This window comes from Lissotriton vulgaris, chromosome 1_1 (genome assembly GCF_964263255.1).
Source record: "Lissotriton vulgaris chromosome 1_1, aLisVul1.2, whole genome shotgun sequence".
Classification (NCBI taxonomy): Eukaryota; Metazoa; Chordata; class Amphibia; order Caudata; family Salamandridae; genus Lissotriton; species Lissotriton vulgaris.
This window is the reverse complement of record NC_141685.1, coordinates 1,519,093,521-1,519,116,602: the sequence shown is the minus strand read 5'-3', so window position 1 is coordinate 1,519,116,602 and position 23,082 is coordinate 1,519,093,521. Positions and strand designations below refer to the sequence as shown.

Sequence of the window (23,082 nt, the reverse complement as noted above, 5' to 3'; positions counted from 1 at the left end):
GAGGACGCCAAGCCGAAGACCGCATTTTCTACCCCTGGTGGGCATTATCAGTTCGTGGTGATGCCCTTCGGTTTGAAAAATGCACCTTCCACCTTCCAACGGTTGGTGAATCACGTTCTCACTGGGCTGGATGACTTCTGTGCGGCGTATCTCGACGATATTGCTGTCTTTAGCTCCACCTGGGAGGATCACCTGGTCCACCTGCGGAAAGTGTTAGAGGCTCTGCAAGCAGCAGGTCTCACTATCAAGGCTACCAAGTGCCAGATAGGGCAGACACAGGTTGTATACTTGGGCTACCTCGTCGGTGGAGGCCAAGTTCAGCCACTGGAGAGCAAGATACAGTCAATCAGGGACTGGGCTCCTCCAACCACCCAGACTCAGGTTCGAGCTTTCTTGGGCCTGACTGGTTACTACCGGAAGTTCGTCAGAAATTACGGATCGATTGTGACTCCGCTCAATGAACTGACGAGTAAGAAAATGCCAAAGAAGGTTCAGTGGACAGCGAGCTGTCAAAAAGCATTCGATGACCTAAAACAGGCCATGTGCACGGCACCTATCCTCAAGAGTCCAGACTACTCCAAACCATTCATTGTCCAAACAGATGCTTCTGAGTTGGGTGTGGGAGCTGTTCTATCTCAACTGAATTTTGATGGTAATGACCAGCCCATTGCTTTTATAAGCAGACGGCTGACCCCCAGAGAGAAAAATTGGTCAGCTATAGAGAGGGAGGCCTTCGCTGTGGTGTGGGCCCTGAAGAAACTGAGGCCATACTTGTTTGGCACTCATTTCAAGATTCAGACCGACCATAAGCCCCTCCTATGGCTAAATCAGATGAAGGGTGAAAACCCCAAACTGCTTAGGTGGTCCATCTCCCTACAGGGGATGGACTTCACGGTGGAGCATAGACCTGGCACTGATCATGGCAATGCAGATGGGCTCTCCAGGTATTTCCACTTAGAACAAGAAGACTCACCTGGTCAAGGTTAGCTTATTGTCCCAACGTTTGGGGGGGGGTCATGTAGGAGAGTAGGGTCTGCAATCCTATGATCACCCGGACTTTTTGCTTTTGTTTCACTGGTTCACGACTTTCTCGGGCTGTGGGCCTGCTAATCAGACCCACAGCCTAGCTGTTCTCTCTCTAAATTGATGCGTGTACCTTAGGTGCATTACCCAATTGGAACTGGGCCACCTTGTCAGACCCTGTAACTCGGGGCATCGGTGTACCCAGGGCCTACCAGGGGCTGAAGCATGTATTATGCCACCCCTGGCTGGCCATCTAAACCTGACACAACTGGCTGCACGACAGCTGGGGCAACGTAGCGTACACGCTCATTGCTATAGGTATAGTATCCCTATATCTAACCTCACAATGGACACCCGGGTTCCTATCAGTCACTCCTATGGCAGGCCTTGACAATCCTGAAGGCAGAGTGCATGGACCCGTGTGAATTGGGCTCTGGCACGAGCCGAGCCCGGTTACAGCTTGCGGAACCAAGACCCAATGGCTGCTCCATGATAACGCGTATCATATCGGTAACTTCGGTATAGCGTTATCAAGACATGTCGAGTAAGGTGTCATACGAATCGGGATGCTACCCCCTCACCAATTCTGGCGACGAGGTTAGCCTTCCGCCCTTCTAGAGGGACACGACATGTACGTAACTGTGAACCCCGGTTAAAGTTAACTAAAGCCTCAGCTCCACAAAATGGATGCTGCCACCACAGACACGAGTCTGACCTCCTGCTGCTGGGAGTCCTTCCAGCGAGGAGAGCGTGGACAAAGGGTTTCCTGTCAAGGGCGGTGTTCGCACCGTCCCAGACAGGGTTTGTGTATTCTGGGTAGGTAGGGCTTTGCGAGAAGGTGACTGCGGAGTGGCACCCCGGTGCTCACTACGCATCTGCCGGTCAGAACCTGTTCCGGGGGCGCCAGCCCCTGGCCTGGGGAAAGTCCGGCAGGGGAGAGGGGTGTAACTACCCCCCTTCCTGGTCCCACCCTTAGGGCAGGACCTAGTCATGTACCCACCCCTTTCTTTAGGATAAAGGCCGGAGCGGGGACCCTTCCAAATTAGATCATCTTTGAATCAAGAATACTTTCTACGAAAGGACTTCGAGACTCTTCTCAAGATTTCTCCCTTGTGACTAAGGAGTAGTCACCCTGCATCCGCAGGCACCATCTAAGAACTCTGCGGTTTGCTGCAAGTCCTTCCTCCGGAATCCGACGGCCAACTCGACGAGAACCGGCGTCCCTGGCACCTCTGACCTCTACCCACGTCATCAGCTCAGCTGTGATCTGTGGGTGCGACGAGACCTCGAGGGACCGGCCATCATCAAAACCTGCACGCTTTCTTAATCAGCATGACCATCGAAGCAATTCTCTGGTGAGTGCTCTGGGGTCCGAGAAGCCCCGACCCTGAGCAGCTCCAGCACCGAAGTGCAGTCTCCCAGCATCTCCACGATCTGCGTGGGGCCCTTCTGCTCGCTGCTCAGCACGTTGTCTGGTCACTAGCCGCTGGCTTGTGCCCTTCTTTTGACGACATCCGACAACCACCGCTGCTGGTCTGGTTGCTCCAGACTGGCCTTTGCTTCCGTCTTTGAGAGAAGCACCCCAGACCCTCCTGGTCCACTCAAGACGCCATTTTAGGCCCACCACGTGGCCCTGAAATCTGCCAAGGCTTGTTGCCCCAATCCTGGGCCCAGCGACGCCGACAGCATCAACCTTCGTGGGACAGCTCGCACCTCCATCCTGGTCGCCGACAACGCCTCCAGGTCCGTGAGACTGCAGAGCCTAGCGTCGCCCACTCACCTAGTCGAGGTGACGGCCATCCGGTGCCTTCCTGGTACCCTCTGACTACTGGCTAGTAGTACGAACTTGGTCCCCTCTGCTTTCAGGTATCAACGATCTCTGATCCAGGCTTGGATCTCTACAAACTTTTCATCACTGGTCGCCGGCCAGCAACTCCTTTTCTTCCGGCTCCTGGCTCGTCAGCGAAGACCCCCGACGCCTGTAAGACTTGTGCAGCCGCAGCCCTCGTGGCTAGGTAACCTCGGCATTTCGGTGCCTGCATAGCCTCCTTACTCTAGGGTCCCGAGTCCCTCGCTTCCGACTTGCCTTATCGGGTCCGCCCGAGACCATTAGAACTTTCCGTGCCCTCGGGCACTTGTTTTAATTGTGCACTTGAAGTATTTTCCTAAGAGTTTTGGTTTGTGCTTAGTACCCTGTCCTCATAAAGAGTCCAGGGCTGTTGTGATTCTTAATAAATATACTGTTTATTTTCATAACACTTGTGTGGTGTCCTTTCACTTGGGGTTCAAGGGGTATGTGATGGTATAACAGCTGGCTTAACACGCCCTCTAGAGTTTAGCCCGAAGACTGCTCGTATCCACGCTACTAGGATAGCTGGTCTAAGGTTGACTTACAACCAATCACCATAAGGGTCGTTTGGACCGATGCATAGTGGTCGCTAGAATAGCGAACGCTGTATATCGGGCCAACTTCTCACAGACGCCGCTCCTTCTTCCCCACAAATGGAACCTGTTGCTGGATCCTTTTCGCGCCCAACACCCTCTGATACTGTCGGGTCAGCTCCGGCTGGTGGCGTGGAGGATTTCGGGGGACGCTGGAAAGTCCCAGGTCTATCTGGCGACGCTGCCCGATTTAGCAGTGAAGCTTGGGCCCCCAACACACACAAACGTTATGCGTCAGCTTGGAAACGATGGTGTGGTTGGTGCTCACAACGGTCGGTGGATCCCGCTTCAGCGGATCCTGCTCTGATACTCAATTTTCTGGCTTCCATGGCCTCGTCAGGACTAGCTTATAGAACTGTTATCAATTTTCATTCTGCTATCTCCGCAGGTCATGTATCCATTGATGGCAAACCCGCGGGAGAACATCCCTTGATTTCCAAACTACTGAGAGGCATTCGGATGGTAAAACCTCCTTGTCCTAAGTACGTTGCCTTATGGGATGTGTCGGTTGTTTAGCGCTTCTTGGATTCATGGCCTTCAAATTCTTTATTGTCCCGCAAACAGTTTTCGGCTAAACTGACCATGTTATTGCGTTTGATTTCCTGCAAACGGGTTTCAGATGTCCGGGCTTTGGACCTTGCAGGTCACACTTTCTCCCCGGAAGGCGTCACTTTTGTTATTTCTAAACGGACTAAATGTAACACCTCTTCCGTCACCTACCCTTCTTTCCCCCACAATCCTGTGTGGTTTAATGCATCAAGGATTACGAGGTAAGCACAGCATATTTTAGACACGATTTACAAGGTCAATTGTTGATTGCTCTGCAGAAACCTTTCAAGCCTGTCACTCCTGCTATGCTTGCACGTTGGTTGCGCTGGCTCATGCTGGAAGCTGGCATTGATGTTTCCCTCTTTGGTGCCCATTTGATACGAGCGGCTATGGCTTCCAAAGCTTTTTCCATGGGTGTTGGTCTTCATGATATCATGAAAGCCGCTGATTGGTCTTCTGAATCTGTGTTTAAGACTTTCTATTTTAAACTTATTGTGAATGTTGCTTCAGTGGTGGTGGCTAAGCTTTGAACAAGCATAATCGGAGCCTCCTTCCTGCCATAGAATTAAAAATGTGCTAACATTCGTGCCAAGAATTATTTTCAATTCTATTAAGGACAGGAGGGGAGGATTATCCCACCCTTGTTTTTTCTAACTGTTCATTGCATTTGCTTCTATGCAGTTATGATGTGCCATGTTTTATGAATTTTCTATGCAATGTTCCCCCCCTATTGTCGTTTTTGACTGTTTCTCCATTGAGGGTATGGGTATTATGTCTCTTTATTCCTCTTTTCAGGATCAGATCTTAAATGAAGCTTGGCTCCGATTTATCCGATCTATGGTTGTTTCAGAAGACTTTGGCACTTGCCTCTTCACTTCGGCCTGTTGATGACCTTTCACCATGATGTTCTGCATGGATCCTCTGGTTTTTCAATGGACTTTTTACCTTACTGACTGTTATGGACAAAGAAATAGGAAGTTCTGACCTCTATGACCCCTTTTATACCATTGTATACTCTATGGTTGCCCGGTTTCTGGGTATTGTAGTTTCTTTTTTCTTTACTGTGTGCTGATTGGCTGCTGTCTTTTAGTTAAGAAATAGAGAATAGCATAATCCTCGCCTCCTGTGCTTAATAGAATTGAAAATTCTTGGCACGAATGTTAGCAAATTTTTAACTCTATCACATAACCAAAATCGAGCCCAAAAAACGTCCAAACCTCCGGCCCGCCCACAGCAGCAAGTAAGTGGCAAAGGCCTCTGTGGCGCGCAGTGCCATGATGCCGCTCGCATTTGCCGCCATGACATCAACAACACAGTTAAGTTTATTTAAATATGAATATTAATACAGAATATATACAGCCAGTGTGAGTGTGACTACTACTCGGTGAGTGACTCACTCCTTGGGAGATGCGAAAAACACGTTGCAGCACTGCACGAGAGTTCATACAGACACATCACACACAGTACTAGGGTATGATTAATTTAAATTGAAAAATGTGACGTGCGCCTGGTACGCGCAGTGCAAGAGTGTAGACCCAGCCCTGTCAAGAAAGTGCCGGTGCTAAGCACTGGAAAGCACCGGCACAAATTAAGCCCAGGAATACACTCTTGTGCTAATTACACCTAAAGGTAAATTAAATATGCCGATTAGGGGTATGCCAATTTCTTAATTATGAAAGGTGGGCACATACACTTTACCTCTGGTTAGCAAGGGTAAAGTGTACCGAGTTCTACTGGCCAGCAAAAACAGTCAAGGCAAAAAGCTGGGGGTACACCACGTAAAAGATGGTCATTTCCAGCACTGTTTGCACACTCTCACAATAATCTCAGTGGTATTGGCCTTCACATCCATGGTAAATCCACAACACATTCACAAATCGGTGCTATGCTTCCAATTGGGATGGTTAGTACATTTATGTGGCACTCAAGCGATAAATATCCTCAGAAAAGTACTGTCATTGGATACTAACTGCCTGCAAAATCCAGGCAAATGAAACTTGTGCAGCTGTCATTTGTGTATAAGTGTCAGAAGAAACTGAACATAAAAAGACCAGAACGAAAAGAGACAAAGAGGAATTTGTATTTGTTAATACACTCACATGTCATAAATCTGCATAAACACCTACTGGGGTGCAGGTGACATTGTTCTAAAATCTGGAAGAGTGAGCACATTTATATCACAAAAAGGAGGAGGCTGCAGGCACTAAAAGAAATGACAGACAGGAAAGTGCTGTTTTATCCCACAGGTCACATTTCGGGGTCAATCTTTTTCTTAGCTCGCCCCAATTTATTGGAACAAGCTCCCCCTTCATATTTGCGCCTGTCCTGATCATTTCACGTTTCCACGTTTAAAAAACTCCTAAAAACATGGGCCCAGTTGCATCAAACAAAAATCCGCTCGCAAAGGGGCAGATTCTCAAAATCTGCCCCTTTGCGACCGGTATTTTTGCATTTGGGAAGCATCATCCCAAATGCAAAAATCCCAAATTGAGAATTCGCTAAATTGCGATTACTTGCATTTAAGGAATCTCAAATTGAGATTCCTTAAATGCAATGCATTAATGTTTAAAGAATAGCCCCCCCTGCTACCATCTGGCCCTCCCATAGGCCCCCAGGTCCCTATCCAGTCTAATAATAATAACATACCCCCGCTACCATCTGGGTTTGTTCCGATCACTGCGAATGTAAATGGGTTAACGGCTGATGGCCAAATAGAATCCACAAGCCATGGACTTAGAGCCCCTAGACCACGCTTGCCAGACCTGCCGCCCGAAGCTAATCGTTTTATGGTAGTTTTAGCAGGAGCTCCCACGTTGGAAGCCGGGGAGGCCGAAACCTTTAAATCTCTAAAAAGCAAAGTTGTCAGATGGCTCAATTGGAACAGACCCCTCCCGGCCCATCTTCATAACGAAATCATCATGGTTAGAAGGGTGCCCTGGTTGGGTAAAACTGTAAAGACCATAAATGGGGATTGCATAACGGTCAGCTTTAGAGACCCTAGAACGGTCTCGCATATTTGTGCGGGTTTCAATAGATCCTTTGACTCCACCATTCAGACGCTCCCAGTGTCCTTTTTCTTTCCCCCTAATCACATGTACCATGATAGAGGTAGAGACGACTGGACCAGGGTTGAGCGGAGGGGTTGACATAGAAGATATGATGTAAGACCGGTTATGATGCCCCCATGTGCCCCCTTCTGTGATTTCAATCGATTCAGCTGTTTAGATGGTCATGATGGAGTCGACTCACTACCCCCAGTCCATGTTTCAAGTTCGTCTCTTCCTGGCACCGGAAATAGTATACTGGCTGTTAAGGTCGAAACTAATGTAAAAACCCCTGCAAATTGTATGCCAATGGATGTAGTCCCTATAATGCTTCCTTCTCTTACCCCCTTTACACTCATGGACCCAGACCCCATGGTCACCCACCACCCAACAGTCTCTATGGACACCCCAGACAAAATACTACCATCTATAGTGCCCCCTAGTACCCTTGAGATTGTAGAGCCTGCCCCTTGTCTTCCTGGCTTCAAACTTGCTAGCTGGAACATTGCCGGTTGGAGACAGAAAGCGTTGTCTCTGGGTTGGAGGGAATCCCTTTCCCAGTTTGACATCCTCTGTTTACAGGAGACCTGGGCAACGTCAGATATCCTTTTTGACGGCTTTGTGTCCTATAATAACCTTGCGCAAGAGTCTAACATGGGTAGGGCAAAAGGTGGGCTTGTAATTTTACTCTCTGTGAATTTTCCTGCACGTGTGAAATTCCATTCTATCATGGGCTTCCACTCACAAATTCTAAGGCTGGAACATAAAAGGGGTCGCAGTACTTTGTTGATTAACCACTACAATAACATGTTTGATGCCACGAGTACTTGTGTAGTGGATGAGCTTGAAACAGCTGTGAGGAAAATTTGTAGAGATACCCATAAGATCTATGATATCTTTTGGGGTGGGGATTTCAACATCCACACTTGTCCCCACTCCTTCACTAATGCATGTGGGTTCGACGGGGACAATGGGGAGAACTGGGCCCATTTTACCCACACTCCTTACGGCGACTCACTTAACACTCTTACGTTAAATATTGATTTACTGATTCAACAACCGGCCACGGATAAAGAGGGTAATATTGCACCAACCTTTGTTGGGAAGAATTCTGCCTCCGTCATTGATCACCTATTGTTATCAGTACATATTGCCCCACTTTGTACACTCCCGATTATTGTAGACTTTGGTAATAGTGACCACAATGCCATCACAATGTCGACCTCTATCTGGGGAACCAAGTCTAGTGATAAGCGCATGATAGTTGATGAGATCACCCCTTGCAGGCAAAATGGTATCCATATCAAATGGTGTGGGGATAACTCGGAGAAACTTATGCAGAAAATTGTGGGGGCAGGGTCCGCAGTGATACTCAACTGTCTTGACTATGATGCTACTCCCCGGTGCATTATTGCTGATTACGAGAAACTGGGCGTTATAATTAAAAGGTCCCTTACCATTACTAAGGGTATATCCAAGAGGACAGCCATGGGATGGTTCAACAGTGCCTGCACGAAATCGTTACAAGAATTAAAGAGGGCTCTGTCGAGATATCCCAGAGATAGGGAGGCTATCACACTCCTCAGGACGACTTATAAACAGCTGCTGCTATGTAGAAAACAGGAGCTAGGGGAGCAAGACTGGGACAACCTGACCAAAGCAGCGGAGCTGCGCGACAGTAAGCTATTTTGGAGCACGGTCAATAGCCCCTTCCTTCAAAAGGAAGAATTCCCAGTTTTAACTGCCCATGTTAGTGAGGACAGTTGGGTACAATACTTCACAGGAATCTTTGATCTGGCCAGGGAGGTTCAGGATAGTTTTAGTGTAGACTCCTTTGAACTTAAGCAACCTCTGGGGATTACTCTCCAAGAAGTAGATATTGCCATCAGTAAGAGTAAACGGGGGAAGGCCCCGGGACTGGACGGGGTCGACCTGTATAAAACCTGTATAAAACCGATCAGGCACTTTGGAGCCCCCTCCTGACCCAGGTGTTTATTGCATCTGTTAGCGATAGTACACCATCTACCTGGAGTGAATCCATATTCCTGCCGATCTATAAGAAGGGGGATAGAGGAGAGGCCAAGAACTACCGCCCTATCTCCCTTCTGGATTCCTCATTAAAAATCATGATCAGGGTCTTACTGATGCGATTGGAGGAGTGGGCGGAAGCCAATAATATCCTTGCGGATTCCCAATTTGGTTTCCGAAAGGGTCTTGGCACAATTGAGCAGTGCATTAACCTAGATCTTATCTTAGGGAAATACACTAAAGCTAAACAGGGCTCATTATTTCTTTGTTTCGCAGACCTCTCAAGTGCTTTTGATCTGGTGGACCATTCCCTCCTATGGTCCACCCTACTTGAAATGGGAGCTCCGACAGCCATAATTTATTTCTTGGCCAGACTATATAACAAGCTGTCAGCCCAGATTCGCTTTGGCCAGGCGGGGGAATGCACTAAGAAGATCAGGGTTAAATCAGGTGTAAGGCAAGGATGTGTCTTGGCCCTGTTACTTTTCTCCCTTTTTATAAATTCTATGGAGTCCGAACTGAAGAGGGTTCAAGCTGACGCCCCTCAAATAGAGGGCCAACCAGTACCGGTACTGCTATATGCAGACAATACGGTCCTTCTCTCGAGAACTCCAATAGGTCTTCAAAAACTTATGAATTACTTTTATGATTTTATTCAGGGGAGGAAATTAAAAATTAATAATTCTAAGACTTTCATCATGGGCTGTGGGAAAAAGGTGAAACAACTTAAATCATTCCAGTTCAGGGAACACCGAATAGAGGTTGTGGATAAATTCTGTTACCTTGGCATAACTTTTAATAGTAGCGGGTCGTGGGCATATGAGATTTTAAATGTCAAGGCCAAGATGGGTAAAGGGTCCTCAGGAGTATTTCGCTTTGCTTCTAAATTGGGCAGTCGTCGCATCCCTGATATGTTAAATGTCTATCGGCATAGATGCACTTCTATTGCCCTATATGGCTCAGGAGTATGGGGCCATTGTAACCAAGGGGATCTGCAAGTAACTGAGAATTTGTTCCTCAAGAGACTTCTTTGCCTCCCCCCATCGGCATCCACCGAACTGATTCATAAAGAGGCCGGGTTGGAACATTTGACAGATTTAACGGGATTGCGACCCCTTATGGTTTGGAGGTCAATCTGGGCAAAGGACGAAACTGGATTTACCAGGCGAATTATCCAAGACTGTCTTCGTCTGGACAAAGTCCGCAAGATCCCCTGGCTAAATTATGTTTTAACGTCCTATAAGGAAATCTTTGATTTGGATATTCACAATGACCCCCTATGTGTTAATAATATACCCAAACAGGAGGTTAAAAATGTTTTTGGGGGGATCAAATCCAATACGCGTAGAGTTCAATGTAACCATTTTACAACCCATGTTTTTTATTCCTCTAACAAGGAAGAAGGTCATGGCATGCCTAAGTATTTGAAAGCAATTACCAAACAGTCACATCAGTTTGTTCTCACAAGGTTGAGATTAGGCATTGTCCATAACTTGGTGGCATTTCCACGTAGTAAAATTTATAGTTCAAGCCCCTGTCCGTGTGATGGTACCACCAAACAGAGCACATTGCACTTTATGCTAATTTGTCCACTGTATTTTCACATTCGTTTGTGTTATCTTAAACCTGTTTTTATGAAATACTCTGTGTCTACAACTGCTCATGCCATGAAATTACTATTTGCACTCGATACCCTCGATATTTGTTTCTTTATTGCTACCTTTATTCTAAAAGCTGTGTCCCATAGAAAAAGTCTGGAATTTTAACACTGTTTTTCTACCTTTTGTATAATTCAATTGCCCGGTCGAATACTTTCCCTCTATTGAATTGTTCCAATTATTGTAACATATGTAATTTTTGCTTTGTAACAATTTTTATGTGATATTTTTAATACTGTATGCTTTTATGATTGTTTATGAATAATCGAATAAAGCTTATGAACTGAACTGTTTAAAGAATAGAGATTTCGCTAATAGGGCACGCAAATTACCATGAAGTACAACTTCATGGTAATTTGCAAAAACGTTGAAAAATGCACTAAAGTGCATTTTTCAAAGTTGCATGTTGCGCACACACATGCCCTAAGGGCATGTGTGTGCGCAACATATGTGCACAGATCAATTTCAGGGGTGCAACAGGGTGTCCTTTGGACACCCCTGCACCCTTGAAATCGCAATCTCAATTTGCGATTCGCTATTTGCGATTCGCAAAGTGAGATTGTCTTCCCATTCATTCCTATGGGTCTCTAGGCCCATAGGAATTAATGGAGAGGTATTCCTTAATTGCGATTCGCAATTTGAGAGTCGCAATTAAGGAATTTTAAGAAATCGCAATTTTTTTGTCAATTTCTTGATGCATTGCATTTTGCAATTCCTTATTTGCGATTCCTTAATTTCGCAAATAAGGAATCGCAAAATGTATGCTTGATGCGTCTGGGGGCTGGTTGTTTAAATTTTTGGGTGCTATCTGTCCAGTACCAAGCGCCGAGATACTCCTTTGGGAGTGAGTGTTCACGCTATATAAGAGCCTTTAACATAACATAACATAACACAGAGCGGCTCCAAGGGTGAGATATGTATAGGCAATTTTGGGATCATTGCAATTACTTTTTGCAACGTTCGAAATATATAATAAATTCAAAATGCTGTCCTTCTGTATTGTCCATTTCCCCACATTGATACCAAACTACTTACATATTAGACCATAGGGCATAGCTGTGTAGGTTTCAAGACAGAGCCAACTTTTGGATCCATTGAGCCATAAACAATTGATTATGTCTTTAGTTAATTAATGTAGGAAGTTGAAGTGGAAAACATGGCAGCATGTACGGCTATAACATGAGAGAGGCAGAAAATGCAATACGTTTTCATAAGTACTCATGGTACAGAAAATTAAGGTGGTTGATAATTTGGGGTGTTAATACATGAAATAGACTTGTATTTACTGGTTTGCAATGCATATATTTTGTCTGCCTACCAGGACCTCTTTTGCTTCAATGTTTCAATTGCTTACATCTTGATTACTTTTTTATTACTTGCCTAGCAGGAGTGGGCATTCATGCTATAAGATATGAGTGGGTTGAAACATGCAATGGCACCAATTAAGGGGCCCATTAGGATCGCGGACGGACTTGCGTCTGTCCGAGACCCCTGAGGAGGAGGGAACATCCGCATGGGCTGCGGAGTTCCCTCCTGTGCAATTAGGTTGTGACCGCCACCCTGGCGGTCACATCCTCTTTCTTTAACATTGCGGCAGGTGCAGCTACAAGCTGCACCCGTGGCAAGATAAAAATGCATGCATTGTATTTGCATGCACAAAGCGGCAGGCACCGCGCGGTGCCTGCTGCTTTGTGCACGCAAATGCAGGGGGGTACCAAAGGTACGCCCCATGTGCACCCCCCACCCCCCCTTCACCCAGGGTGCCCGCAACGGGCTCCCGAAGAAAAGTCTGTATGCTTTTCCACGGCGGAAAAGCCGCCGCGGAAAAGAATGTACTCCAGGCCATCCTAATATGGCTGGCGGTGTCTGAGAGACACCGCCACCATATTAGAGCTTTTCCGCCGCGGACGTTAGGCGACCGTGGCGGAAAAGCGGCGGACGGAATTCCAGACCCACCAGCCATCCTAATATGGTGGTGGGTCTTTGGAGGCTCCGCAGCGTTTTTTCCGCATCCTCCGGGCCGGCAGTGGCTTCCGCCGGCCCGGAGGATGCGGAAAACCCGCCATCATAATCGGCCCCTTAAGTGTGCAGAATCATGATGGAGGAGATGGAGGATAAATAAACTTACGTAGCTATGGGTAGAAACCAGGGGTTTCAATAACTTACATAATAATGAAAATAAATAATACAATTAAATACAGTCTCTCTATATATGCATTGTAAAAGAGAATGTTTCTTTACAAATGAAAATGTATCCTGATTCAGGTGCATAACATTAATCTTACTGAACGAGGGCATAGTACTGCTCAAGCAACTCATTCCATTCCATCTCAGTAATACACGGAGTAGAGTCCTCATTCAAGTCTATGTCATCATGCTTCATCTTTCCGATGTACTTTTCACAGGCAGCACAGGCACGGGCAAGTAGTTCTGCAAAAAAAGTACAGTCCATTTGCTGACATAGTTAAGCACCATAGGAACAATGATTAAATCATCATGACTTCCTATTTTCATTTAACGTTTAATTGATATGCAGGGAATACAGCTTACATTTCACAATCACCAAGATAGCAGGCTAGTGTTAGCCCTAAGCTATCCCTAATGTTTACATTTATAAACCCGAAAGAAATGAATGCTCTTCAATACTGGGCATGTTACTACTACGTAGTGTCTAAGCTGAATACCTAGACAAATTTGAAAATGTCTGTCCTATAAGAGAAGAGATTTCAGAGTGATTTTAATGAGCTGAAATTGCAAACAGAAAATAATAATTAAGAGTCCTATGTAAATAACTCCTTGATTGTTGTGAGTTTAAAACACATTTGGGGGGTAGGGACGTTGTTCCACCAACTAGGTGCATTAATGAAACTTTGCAAAACGTTGAGGTCAGTGTTAATAAGTGACATCATAACCTGCACCAGAAATTACATGTGGTAAACAATGTGCCAACTACCCACGCACCCTGGTTGCCTTGCCTGCATGCACAATACACCTGATGACAGAACACATATACAGAAACCATACACACATACACTCAATAAATGTCTAGGCAATCAAGGGTGCCAAACACTGACCCACCATTGTTGTAACCAAGTACCTGGGGAGTAAGCATAACTTATAAATATTTAAGCCCTGTGCCATCCTTCAATGCTTTGAAAGCAGACTGTGTAGATAAGGTCTACTTTTAAGAACTATGCCTTTATACCTTTGCTCACGACTCCCCTTTAGAAATCAAAAGAAACCTTCAACAGAATGTAGCGGAAGATACATAGCATAACTTTATTTTTCCAGCATATGCACATCCATATTCTGATGCCTAAACCTGGCAATCAGTGCTCACTAGAAAGATTGTCCAGGAAATGTTTGTTGTGTGCTGCACATTACACAAGCTACCAGTGTAAGGCGGAATGCCTCTTGAGCAATATCCAAACAGCAAATTGCAATCACACGTGGACAGCATCAATACAGGCTTACACACTAACACAGATACAAAAGATGGACACATGAGGAAACTGGAAATCCCTCTGCAGCTCCAAGATGCTTAACGCAGGCTTCTAAGCCTTAGGTCAGTCTCCAGCCCTGGCTGCTGGGTGCAGTCCTCCATGGTCAGTAAGGCCCTTTTGGAGCCAGGAGTTCTTCTAATGGTTGTGTCTCTGGAGCAGATAAGCAAGTGGCCAGTTATGTGACCTTTGGCTAGCAGTTCCAGTCCCTGAAAGCAAGTAGAATTAGGGAATGTTTGACTCTTCTTTTGTCAAGCAGGCATTTTTCTTAAGATGTAGTCTTACAAAGTCCAGAAATGTGAGTGAGTAACCGCATTTAAAAAGCACCCACCAGCAATAGAGGTCCATTGAAGCTGATCCTACAACAACCTGGTCAAGCAAATGAGTTGTTAGCTTTTTCCTGAAGCTCATAAATGTGGATGAGAGCCACATGTGAAGAGCATCCGAGAGCCAAGGCCCTTGTACCAAAAAGAGCCATCAATATGTGATTTGATGTTGAACTTTAGTATCAATAGTTTTTTCCTAAGTCTTACAGTGCAAGCCTTGAGCTGGCAGGTAACAATTAATTTTTGGTGGCTAGACTACTGGGGTCTAAATTATGCAGGAACCCATATCCATGGCATAAGGCTTTGAATGCAATGTGGTCTCTAACAGGAAACCACTGCAAGATTCAGCAATGCTATATAGATCTCTCTTTTTCAAGTTAGGAATTGCAAGGAAAAAAGCATAATGCTCCCTCTGTAGTCTATCTGATAGATAGTTGTGAAGGCCCACAGCCTACCTGGGCATCAACTGCAATAATTAGTGTCCCATTGGCCCATTGGTTAAAGACGCTAATTCAAGCAATTTGAGTGGAAAGAACAGTCTGAAACAAAGAAGACACCTAGCTGTTTGTTATCTGTGGGGGCTTACTTTTGGAAGAAAGCCATGGCATAACCAGTCCTAAAAAAACTAAAGGCCTAATGGAGGTGGCTAGTTGTTATTTGGTAACACTTCTCTCAGTCTTGAGTACAATCTTCAAAATAAATGTGATTAAGAGACTCCCAAGGACTCTCAGATGCTTTAGACCCATAACAGTTGGGCTTTTGGTCTAAAACAGGGATGGAAATTGTAATGGTTCTGGCCACATAGGAACTGAGAGCCATTGCAGTTGAGGTAGATATGCAGCATTGACCCTTTTGGATCCATCCATTGCATTCAATACTAAGGACCAGTTAATCCTTTTATAGTGCTTGAAGGAAGTCGCTATAGGGGACACTGTTTTACAGTTGTATTCATAAATCATGAAAGGCCATATTGTAGTGTAGTTCCTATATTCCCAATAGGCTCTGCGCATTGGAATAATATATCCTATAGATTAGACGTAGGACTGAGGTCAACTAGGTCTCTATCGAATATACTAAACTTAATTGTGTGTGCCAGTTAACTCAGAGGTCACTAGAAACTTTCTCGAATACACAAGAAGGGATTTGTTTCTGACAACTGCATAAACATGATAACTTTGTTTTCCAAGAATAAGAATATATCTCTCAGAGTCGCGAAAACAATAGATAAGTATTCCACTCAGTCAATCGTGCATGCTTCGTTTCTACAGAGTTGCAGAGAAATAGTGAGACGGGCGTTTTCAATAAAAAGGGTTTATTGAACAGTCTTCTTTCTCATGCAAGAGAAGTGAACTGCTACAATCGTTATGCAGACTGCAAAGTATAATAGGTACAGCGTAAACAGTAATATGGGTACTAATCAGCTCCATACCTTGTTAGAATGAAGGAGGTCTGGTATCTCTGTCTCGGGACTCCATTTCCCAACACCCCGCAAGGGGAGCCGGAAACCCTGGAGCTGGATTCTCGCAGGAGAAGGGCAGCTTCCTTATCAGTGCGTCAGCTGGAGAGTCAGCTTCCTTCTGCACTTGCTGTAGCGAGCTGCGTCGGGCAAATAGGTTTTCGAACCACCGTATCTTGCTAGAGCAAGTGAAGGTATAATTATACCTTGAAGGTGTTTAGGAATGCCAAAGTCTGACGTAAACTCTGGCATATGAACGTCAGGAAAGAACCCCTAGGGAATAGTTCTTCTTTGTACAGTAACTGAGCTCTTGGACAACTCAATATTCAAGCAAGGGGAAGTCCTTGACTGCTTAAGCTGGTTTTCCAAGAAGTCGTTGTGACGTTTAGTACGGGTGGAGGTAGCCAAGTCTGTATTTGGGTAGCATGGGCTATGCCTAAATAAGGGATTGATTTCTATGCCTATATAAAGGCAATGTGAATTGTACCTATATAAGGGCATGAATCGGGAAAATTCACTCGGAGCTTAAAACGCCACACAACACCCACTCCACTTTCTTATGTACGACATTACTATGTTCTAAACACATAAAAACATATCTAAACATGATGCGTTGAAACCCACCCAAAATACATAAAAATGCATTAGTACTGGTTGTACACAAAAAGCATTTGTGCTATACGCATTTAAAGCAATGTTTCATTCAAAGCATATAGATGACATTTGAAAATGCTATCCGACTGAATCACGAAAATACATTTATGAAATGGCTCCTAGTTACAGAAGAAAAAGTCGAGACCATTCCATGGCAGATTATATAAAGAGGTTCTCTATAAATAGTTCTACTTCAAGCAGATTTCTTTGTGCCAAAAAAATTGAAAATAAAAATACAAATTTGGAAAAATAAAAGTTTGATCATAGAAAAAATAGAGTTCCAATGTTAGTAATTTGTTTTGCCTGAAGCTCAGAAATGTGGATGAGAGCCACATGTGAAGAGCATCCGAGAGCAAAGGCCATTGTACCAAAAAGAGCCATCAATATGTGATTTGATGTTGAACTTTAGTATCAATAGTTTTTTCCTAAGTCTTACGGCGCAAGCCTTGAGCTGGCAGGTAACAATTAATTTTTGGTGGCTAGACTACTGGGGTCTAAATTATGCAGGCACCCATATCTATGGCATAAGGCTTTGAATGCACTGTGGTCTCTAACAGGAAACCACTGCAAGATTCAGCAATGCTATATAGATCTCTCTTTTTCAAGTTAAGAATTGCAAGGAAAAGAGCATAATGCTCCCTCTGTAGTCTATCTGATAGATAGTTGTGAAGGCCCACAGCCTACCTGGGCATCAACTGCAATAATTAGTGTCCCATTGGTTAAAGACGCTAATTCAAGCAACTTGAGTGGAAAGAACAGTCTGAAACAAAGAAGACACCTAGCTGTTTGTTATCTGTGGGGGCTTACTTTTGGAAGAAAGCCATGGCATAACCAGTCCTAAAAAAACTAAAGACCCAATGGAGGTGGCTAGTTGTTATTTGGTAACACTTCTCTCAGTCTTAAGTACAATCTTCAAAAGAAATGTGATGAAGAGACTCCCAAGGACTCTCAGATGCTTTAGACCAATAACAGTTGGGCTTTTGGTCTAAAACAGGGATGGAAATTGTAATGGTTCTGGCCACATAGGAACTGAGAGCCATTGCAGTTGAGGTAGATATGCAGCATTGACCCTTTTGGATCTATCCATTGCATTCAATACTAAGGACGAGTTGTTCCTTTTTTAGTGCTTGAAGGAAGTCGCTATAGGGGACACTGTTTTACAGTTGTATTCATAAATCATGAAAGGCCATACTGTAGTGTAGTTCCTATATTCCCAATAGGCTCTGCGCATTGGAATAATATATCCTATAGATTAGACATACGACTGAGACCAACTAGGTCTCTATCGAATATACTAAACTTAATTGTGTGTGTGCCAGTTAACTCAGAGGTCACTAGAAACTTTCTCAAATACACAAGAAGGGATTTGTTTCTGACAACCACATAAACATGATAACTTTGTTTCCCAAGAATAAGAATATATCTCTCAGAGTCGCAAAAACAATAGATAAGTATTCCACTCAATCAATCGTGCATGCTTCGTTTCTACAGAGTTGCAGAGAAATAGTGAGACGGGCGTTTTCAATAAAAAGGGTTTATTGAACAGTCTTCTTTCTCATGCAAGAGAAGTGAACTGCTACAATCGTTATGCAGACTGCAAAGTATAATAGGTACAGCGTAAACAGTAATATGGGTTCTAATCAGCTCCATACCTTGTTAGAATGAAGGAGGTCTGGTATCTCTGTCTCGGGACTCCATTTCCCAACACCCCCCAAGGGGAGCCGGAAACCCTGGAGCTGGATTCTCGCAGGAGAAGGGCAGCTTCCTTATCAGTGCGTCGGCTGGAGAGTCGGCTTCCTTCTGCACTTGCTGTAGCGAGCTGCGTCGGGCAAGTAGGTTTTCGAACCACCGTATCTTGCTAGAGCAAGTGAAGGTATATTTATACCTTGAAGGTGTTTAGGAATGCCAGAGTCTGAAGTAAAGTCTGGCATATAAACGTCAGGAAAGAACCCCTAGGGAATAGTTGTTCTTTGTAAAGTAACTGAGTTCTTGGACAAATCAATATTCAAGCAAGGGAAAGTCCCTGACTGCTTAAGCTGGTTTTCCAAGAAGTCGTTGTGACGTTTAGTACGGGTGGAGGTAGCCATGCCTGTATTTGGGTAGCATGGGCTATGCCTAAATAAGGGATTGATTTCTATGCCTATATAAAGGCAATGTGAATTGTACCTATATAAGGGCATGAATCGGGAAAATTCACTCGGAGCTTAAAACGCCACACAACACCCACTCCACTTTCTTATGTACGACATTACTATGTTCTAAACACATAAAAACATATCTAAACATGATGTGTTAAAACCCACCCAAAATACATAAAAATGCATTGGTACTGGTTGTGCACAAAAAGCATTTGTGTATACGCATTTAAAGCAATGTTTCATTCAAAGCATATAATTGACATTTGAAAATGCTATCCGAGTGAATCACGAAAATACCTTTATGAAATGGCTCCTAATTACAGAAGAAAAAGTTGAGACCATTCCATGGCAGATTATATAAAGAGGTTCTCTATAAATAGTTCTACTTCAAGCAGATTTCTTTGTGCCAAAAAAATTAAAAATAAAAATAAAAATTTGGAAAAATAATAGTTTGATCATAGAAAAAATAGAGTTCCAATGTTAGTAATTTGTTTTGAAAAATGAAGCTCAGAACACAGCGTGCCAAATCAAAAGTCAGTGTTATTGTTTGGAGAAAACATAAAATCTTCTAAGTCTGTAAAGAATTCGTCTACTATTGGAGGTGAAAGTTGGATTACCTCGTTAAGAAGATTAATCGCACATAAATGTGGAGCATCGCCGTCAGGGTTGGTCGCATTAGCAATGTTCAAATTGGATGGTACCTGTGTGCCGCTTTCCTCTCGTACCTCACCATCAGCATTTTGCGTCTGTGAGATCTCTCTTTTTTTAAAAATATTTTTATTAAGATTTTGTGTCACAGCACAGCAAAAACTAAATTACCATACATTATATACATTACTTCCGCACAATAAACCATACCAAGTGCACTATTGAAACATAGCCAAAAGAAAAATAGGAGAGGTATCATATAGAAAATCAAAAACAAGGAAACAAAATTAGAAAAAATACATAAGTGAAAAGAACAACATCATGCCTGTGTTGCATTTTTAAGGCCCTCTTCCCACTGCTCAATAGGTCTCCAAATTCTCCTCCGAAGTAGTTTGCCCTTTTTCCCTTTCCTTGCATAAATTCCATTCCCTAGCTTATAGACAGCAAGCAACCTGGCTAACCATTAACGTAGTGTGGGGGGCACTTTGTCTAGCCATGCCTCAGCAATACACATTTGCAGGACAGACATGGCCATAAATAAGAATTCCTTGTGGGGTCCCTCGGAGCCTACATTAACCCCAAGAATGATTAAAACTGGTGACAGAGCACTTCTTATCCCTAAGGACCTATCAAGAAACAACTCAACTGCTCCATGAAGTGTGTACAATTGCGGGCAAGTAGCAAAAATATGAATTATGTCTGCCTCCGTGGAATCGCAGTGAGGGCAAGTAGTACCTGAGGTACCCCCCACTGAGCTATCCTTGCGGGTGTATGATATAGGGAATATATTGTCTTGTAATGCTGGGCCTGCAGTGCGGCTGAGCAAAGTTTTGTCCGTCCCAAGTCGAGTGAGTCCTGAAAATGATCCTGATCAGTACCTAGTTTCTCTGCCCATTTTGTACCATATTTCCCTAGATCATCGGTCTTATCTATGGCGAGTTCTGCATAAAATCTACGAATAGTACATTCTCCCCCACTTTCAATATTATCCAAGATTCTATTATTACAGAACCCTAATGGCCCACCGTTTTTATTGAAGATAAAACTCCGTACCTGCAAATATTTAAAAAAGCTCCTCCTATCAACACCATAAATGGCCTGCTGGGGCCCATCAAGTCACCTAATTTCTGGATTCCATTTTCCCCCCAGCCTGGCTAACCATTGATGTAGTGTGGGGGGCACTTTGTCTAGCCATGCCTCAGCAATACACATTCGCAGGACAGACATGGCCATAAATAAGAATTCCTCGTGGTGTCCCTCGGAGCTTACATTAACCCCAAGAATGATCAAAACTGGTGAAAGAGCACTTCTTATCCCTAAGGACCAATCAAGAAACAACTCAACTGCTCCATGAAGTGTTTACAATTGCGGGCAAGTAGCAAAAATATGAATTATGTCTGCCTCCGTGGAATCGCAGTGAGGGCAAGTAGTACCTGAGGTACCCCCCACTGAGCTATCCTTGCGGGTGTATGATATAGGGAATATATTGTCTTGTAATGCTGGGCCTGCAGTGCGGCTGAGCAAAGTTTTGTCCGTCCCAAGTCGAGTGAGTCCTGAAAATGATCCTGATCAGTACCTAGTTTCTCTGCCCATTTTGTACCATATTTCCCTAGATCATCGGTCTTATCTATGGCGAGTTCTGCATAAAATCTACGAATAGTACATTCTCCCCCACTTTCAATATTATCCAAGATTCTATTATTACAGAACCCTAATGGCCCACCATTTTTATTGAAGATAAAACTCCGTACCTGCAAATATTTAAAAAAGCTCCTCCTATCAACACCATAAATGGCCTGCTGGGGCCCATCAAGTCACCTAATTTCTGGATTTCATTTTCCCCCCAGCCTGGCTAACCATTGATGTAGTGTGGGGGGCACTTTGTCTAGCCATGCCTCAGCAATACACATTCGCAGGACAGACATGGCCATAAATAAGAATTCCTCGTGGTGTCCCTCGGAGCTTACATTAACCCCAAGAATGATCAAAACTGGTGAAAGAGCACTTCTTATTCCCAAGGACCTATCAAGAAACAACTCAACTGCTCTATGAAGTGTGTAAATTGCGGGCAAATAGCAAAAATATGAATTATGTCTGCCTCCGTGGAATCGCAGCGAGGGCAAGTAGTTATTGATATCAGGTGTAGGTGTAGGTATGGACGGTTTGTTTAACTCCTTGATCTTGGCTAACCCAAGACAATATGTCTGTTGGACAGTGTCATTCAAAAACATTATATGCTCTGAGATGATGCAGGCTCTAAATAAGGCTTCTAATCCCTGCACTTGCCAGTCTTTTGTGCCCCAGACAGTTTTTGTCTCAATGTTGTCTTTCCAAAAGTCAAAACCTAACGAAGACAGCTGAGCATAAAAGGCCACAGAATAAATTTGCTTGGTATTTGTCAACATTCTTTTCATTCCTGTCCTATTAAATTTTTTAAAGTAAAATGATTCGGGATTTGAAACCTTAAAATCTGAAAAGTATGGAAATTTGCCATAAAATGTTTTTGAGCTACTCTTTGATCGCATAGGACAATGTTCCCATTGGTTATATTTCAAAACATTTCTAGGATTTGCAGATTTGTGCAAGAAATGATGACCCTAGTGATTATAACAATACATTTGTTCATAATCTGATAAACCTTCTAAGTATTCATGATTTGTAAATACAGCAGACATTTCTGAGTCTGACATCATATGATTAATAGTCTTGAAGTCCCAACAATCAGAAAAGGTACTAGATGAAACAAAGTCATTCAAGCAAATCTTGAACTGGTGTGGAATCTTCAACAGCTTCGCCGGACCGAAAATTTCATAATCAGTTCTGTCCCAAGCTATACCACCAGGTATAGGAACGGCTGTGATGTTCACTGATGACAAGTCTCTTTTTTCATGATGAGATGATTTGTGTGGCTTGAGGAGTAAGTTGCTGTTCTTACTTGCTGTGTCCTTTTTAACATATCTTCCATTTATCAGCATTCCCAAAGTCATTACAAGAGTCAACCAAAGTACAAGAAAAAGTTCACCCAACACAATCCAAAGTTCAATCCATGGTGAAACTAGATAAGTCTTTTCCAGGTGATGAAAAAGTTCTGTTGCTTGTTCTTTCAAAGTTCTTTTTAATGGCGTTTTTTTCAGGTTCACTGGGATCCTCGGAAAACGTATCAAAGGTAATGAAATAGCCAGAGGCAGTCCTGTCAATTGTAGGGATTGCATCAGAATTCGTTGAAATCGCTGGAACCACTTGATCATTTGTTACATTTGTATAGTCTAATGCTATTTCATTGTAGGCAGGCATTTCTTGATGAACTGTTATTTCGGTCTCAAGAGGTACAAGTTCCATGGCTTTGTTGCATAGTCCTTCTTTTCTTTTCGCACTGCAGATTCTTCAAAGGTGACGAGTCTCTCAGTTTGAACCTCTTCGATTGTAGCCAGATTAGGGCGTCTGCTACATCTTTGGAGTCCACTTGGCCTACTGCTTATGATCGGCCACATGATGTGGTTTTACCAGGTTGATGGACACGAACCTATTCTCCTTCCTTCCAGCAAGGGGCGGTAGTAACACTGTTCTTGATCCATGGATGGCTAACAGGTACTGGTTGTCTGTAAGAAGACCCAAA

At 43.9% G+C, this 23,082-nt stretch overlaps 1 protein-coding gene across 1 annotated transcript in view; it reads right to left on the bottom strand.

Annotated features, from left to right (window-relative positions):
* TTLL8 (tubulin tyrosine ligase like 8) overlaps positions 1-23,082 on the bottom strand; it is a 759,264-nt gene that overhangs the window by 401,282 nt on the left and 334,900 nt on the right. The window contains exon 13 of the mRNA XM_086930808.1: positions 13,030-13,174. Coding sequence (XP_086786934.1) covers positions 13,030-13,174 — 145 coding nt within the window. The remainder of the gene's footprint in view (positions 1-13,029; positions 13,175-23,082) is intronic.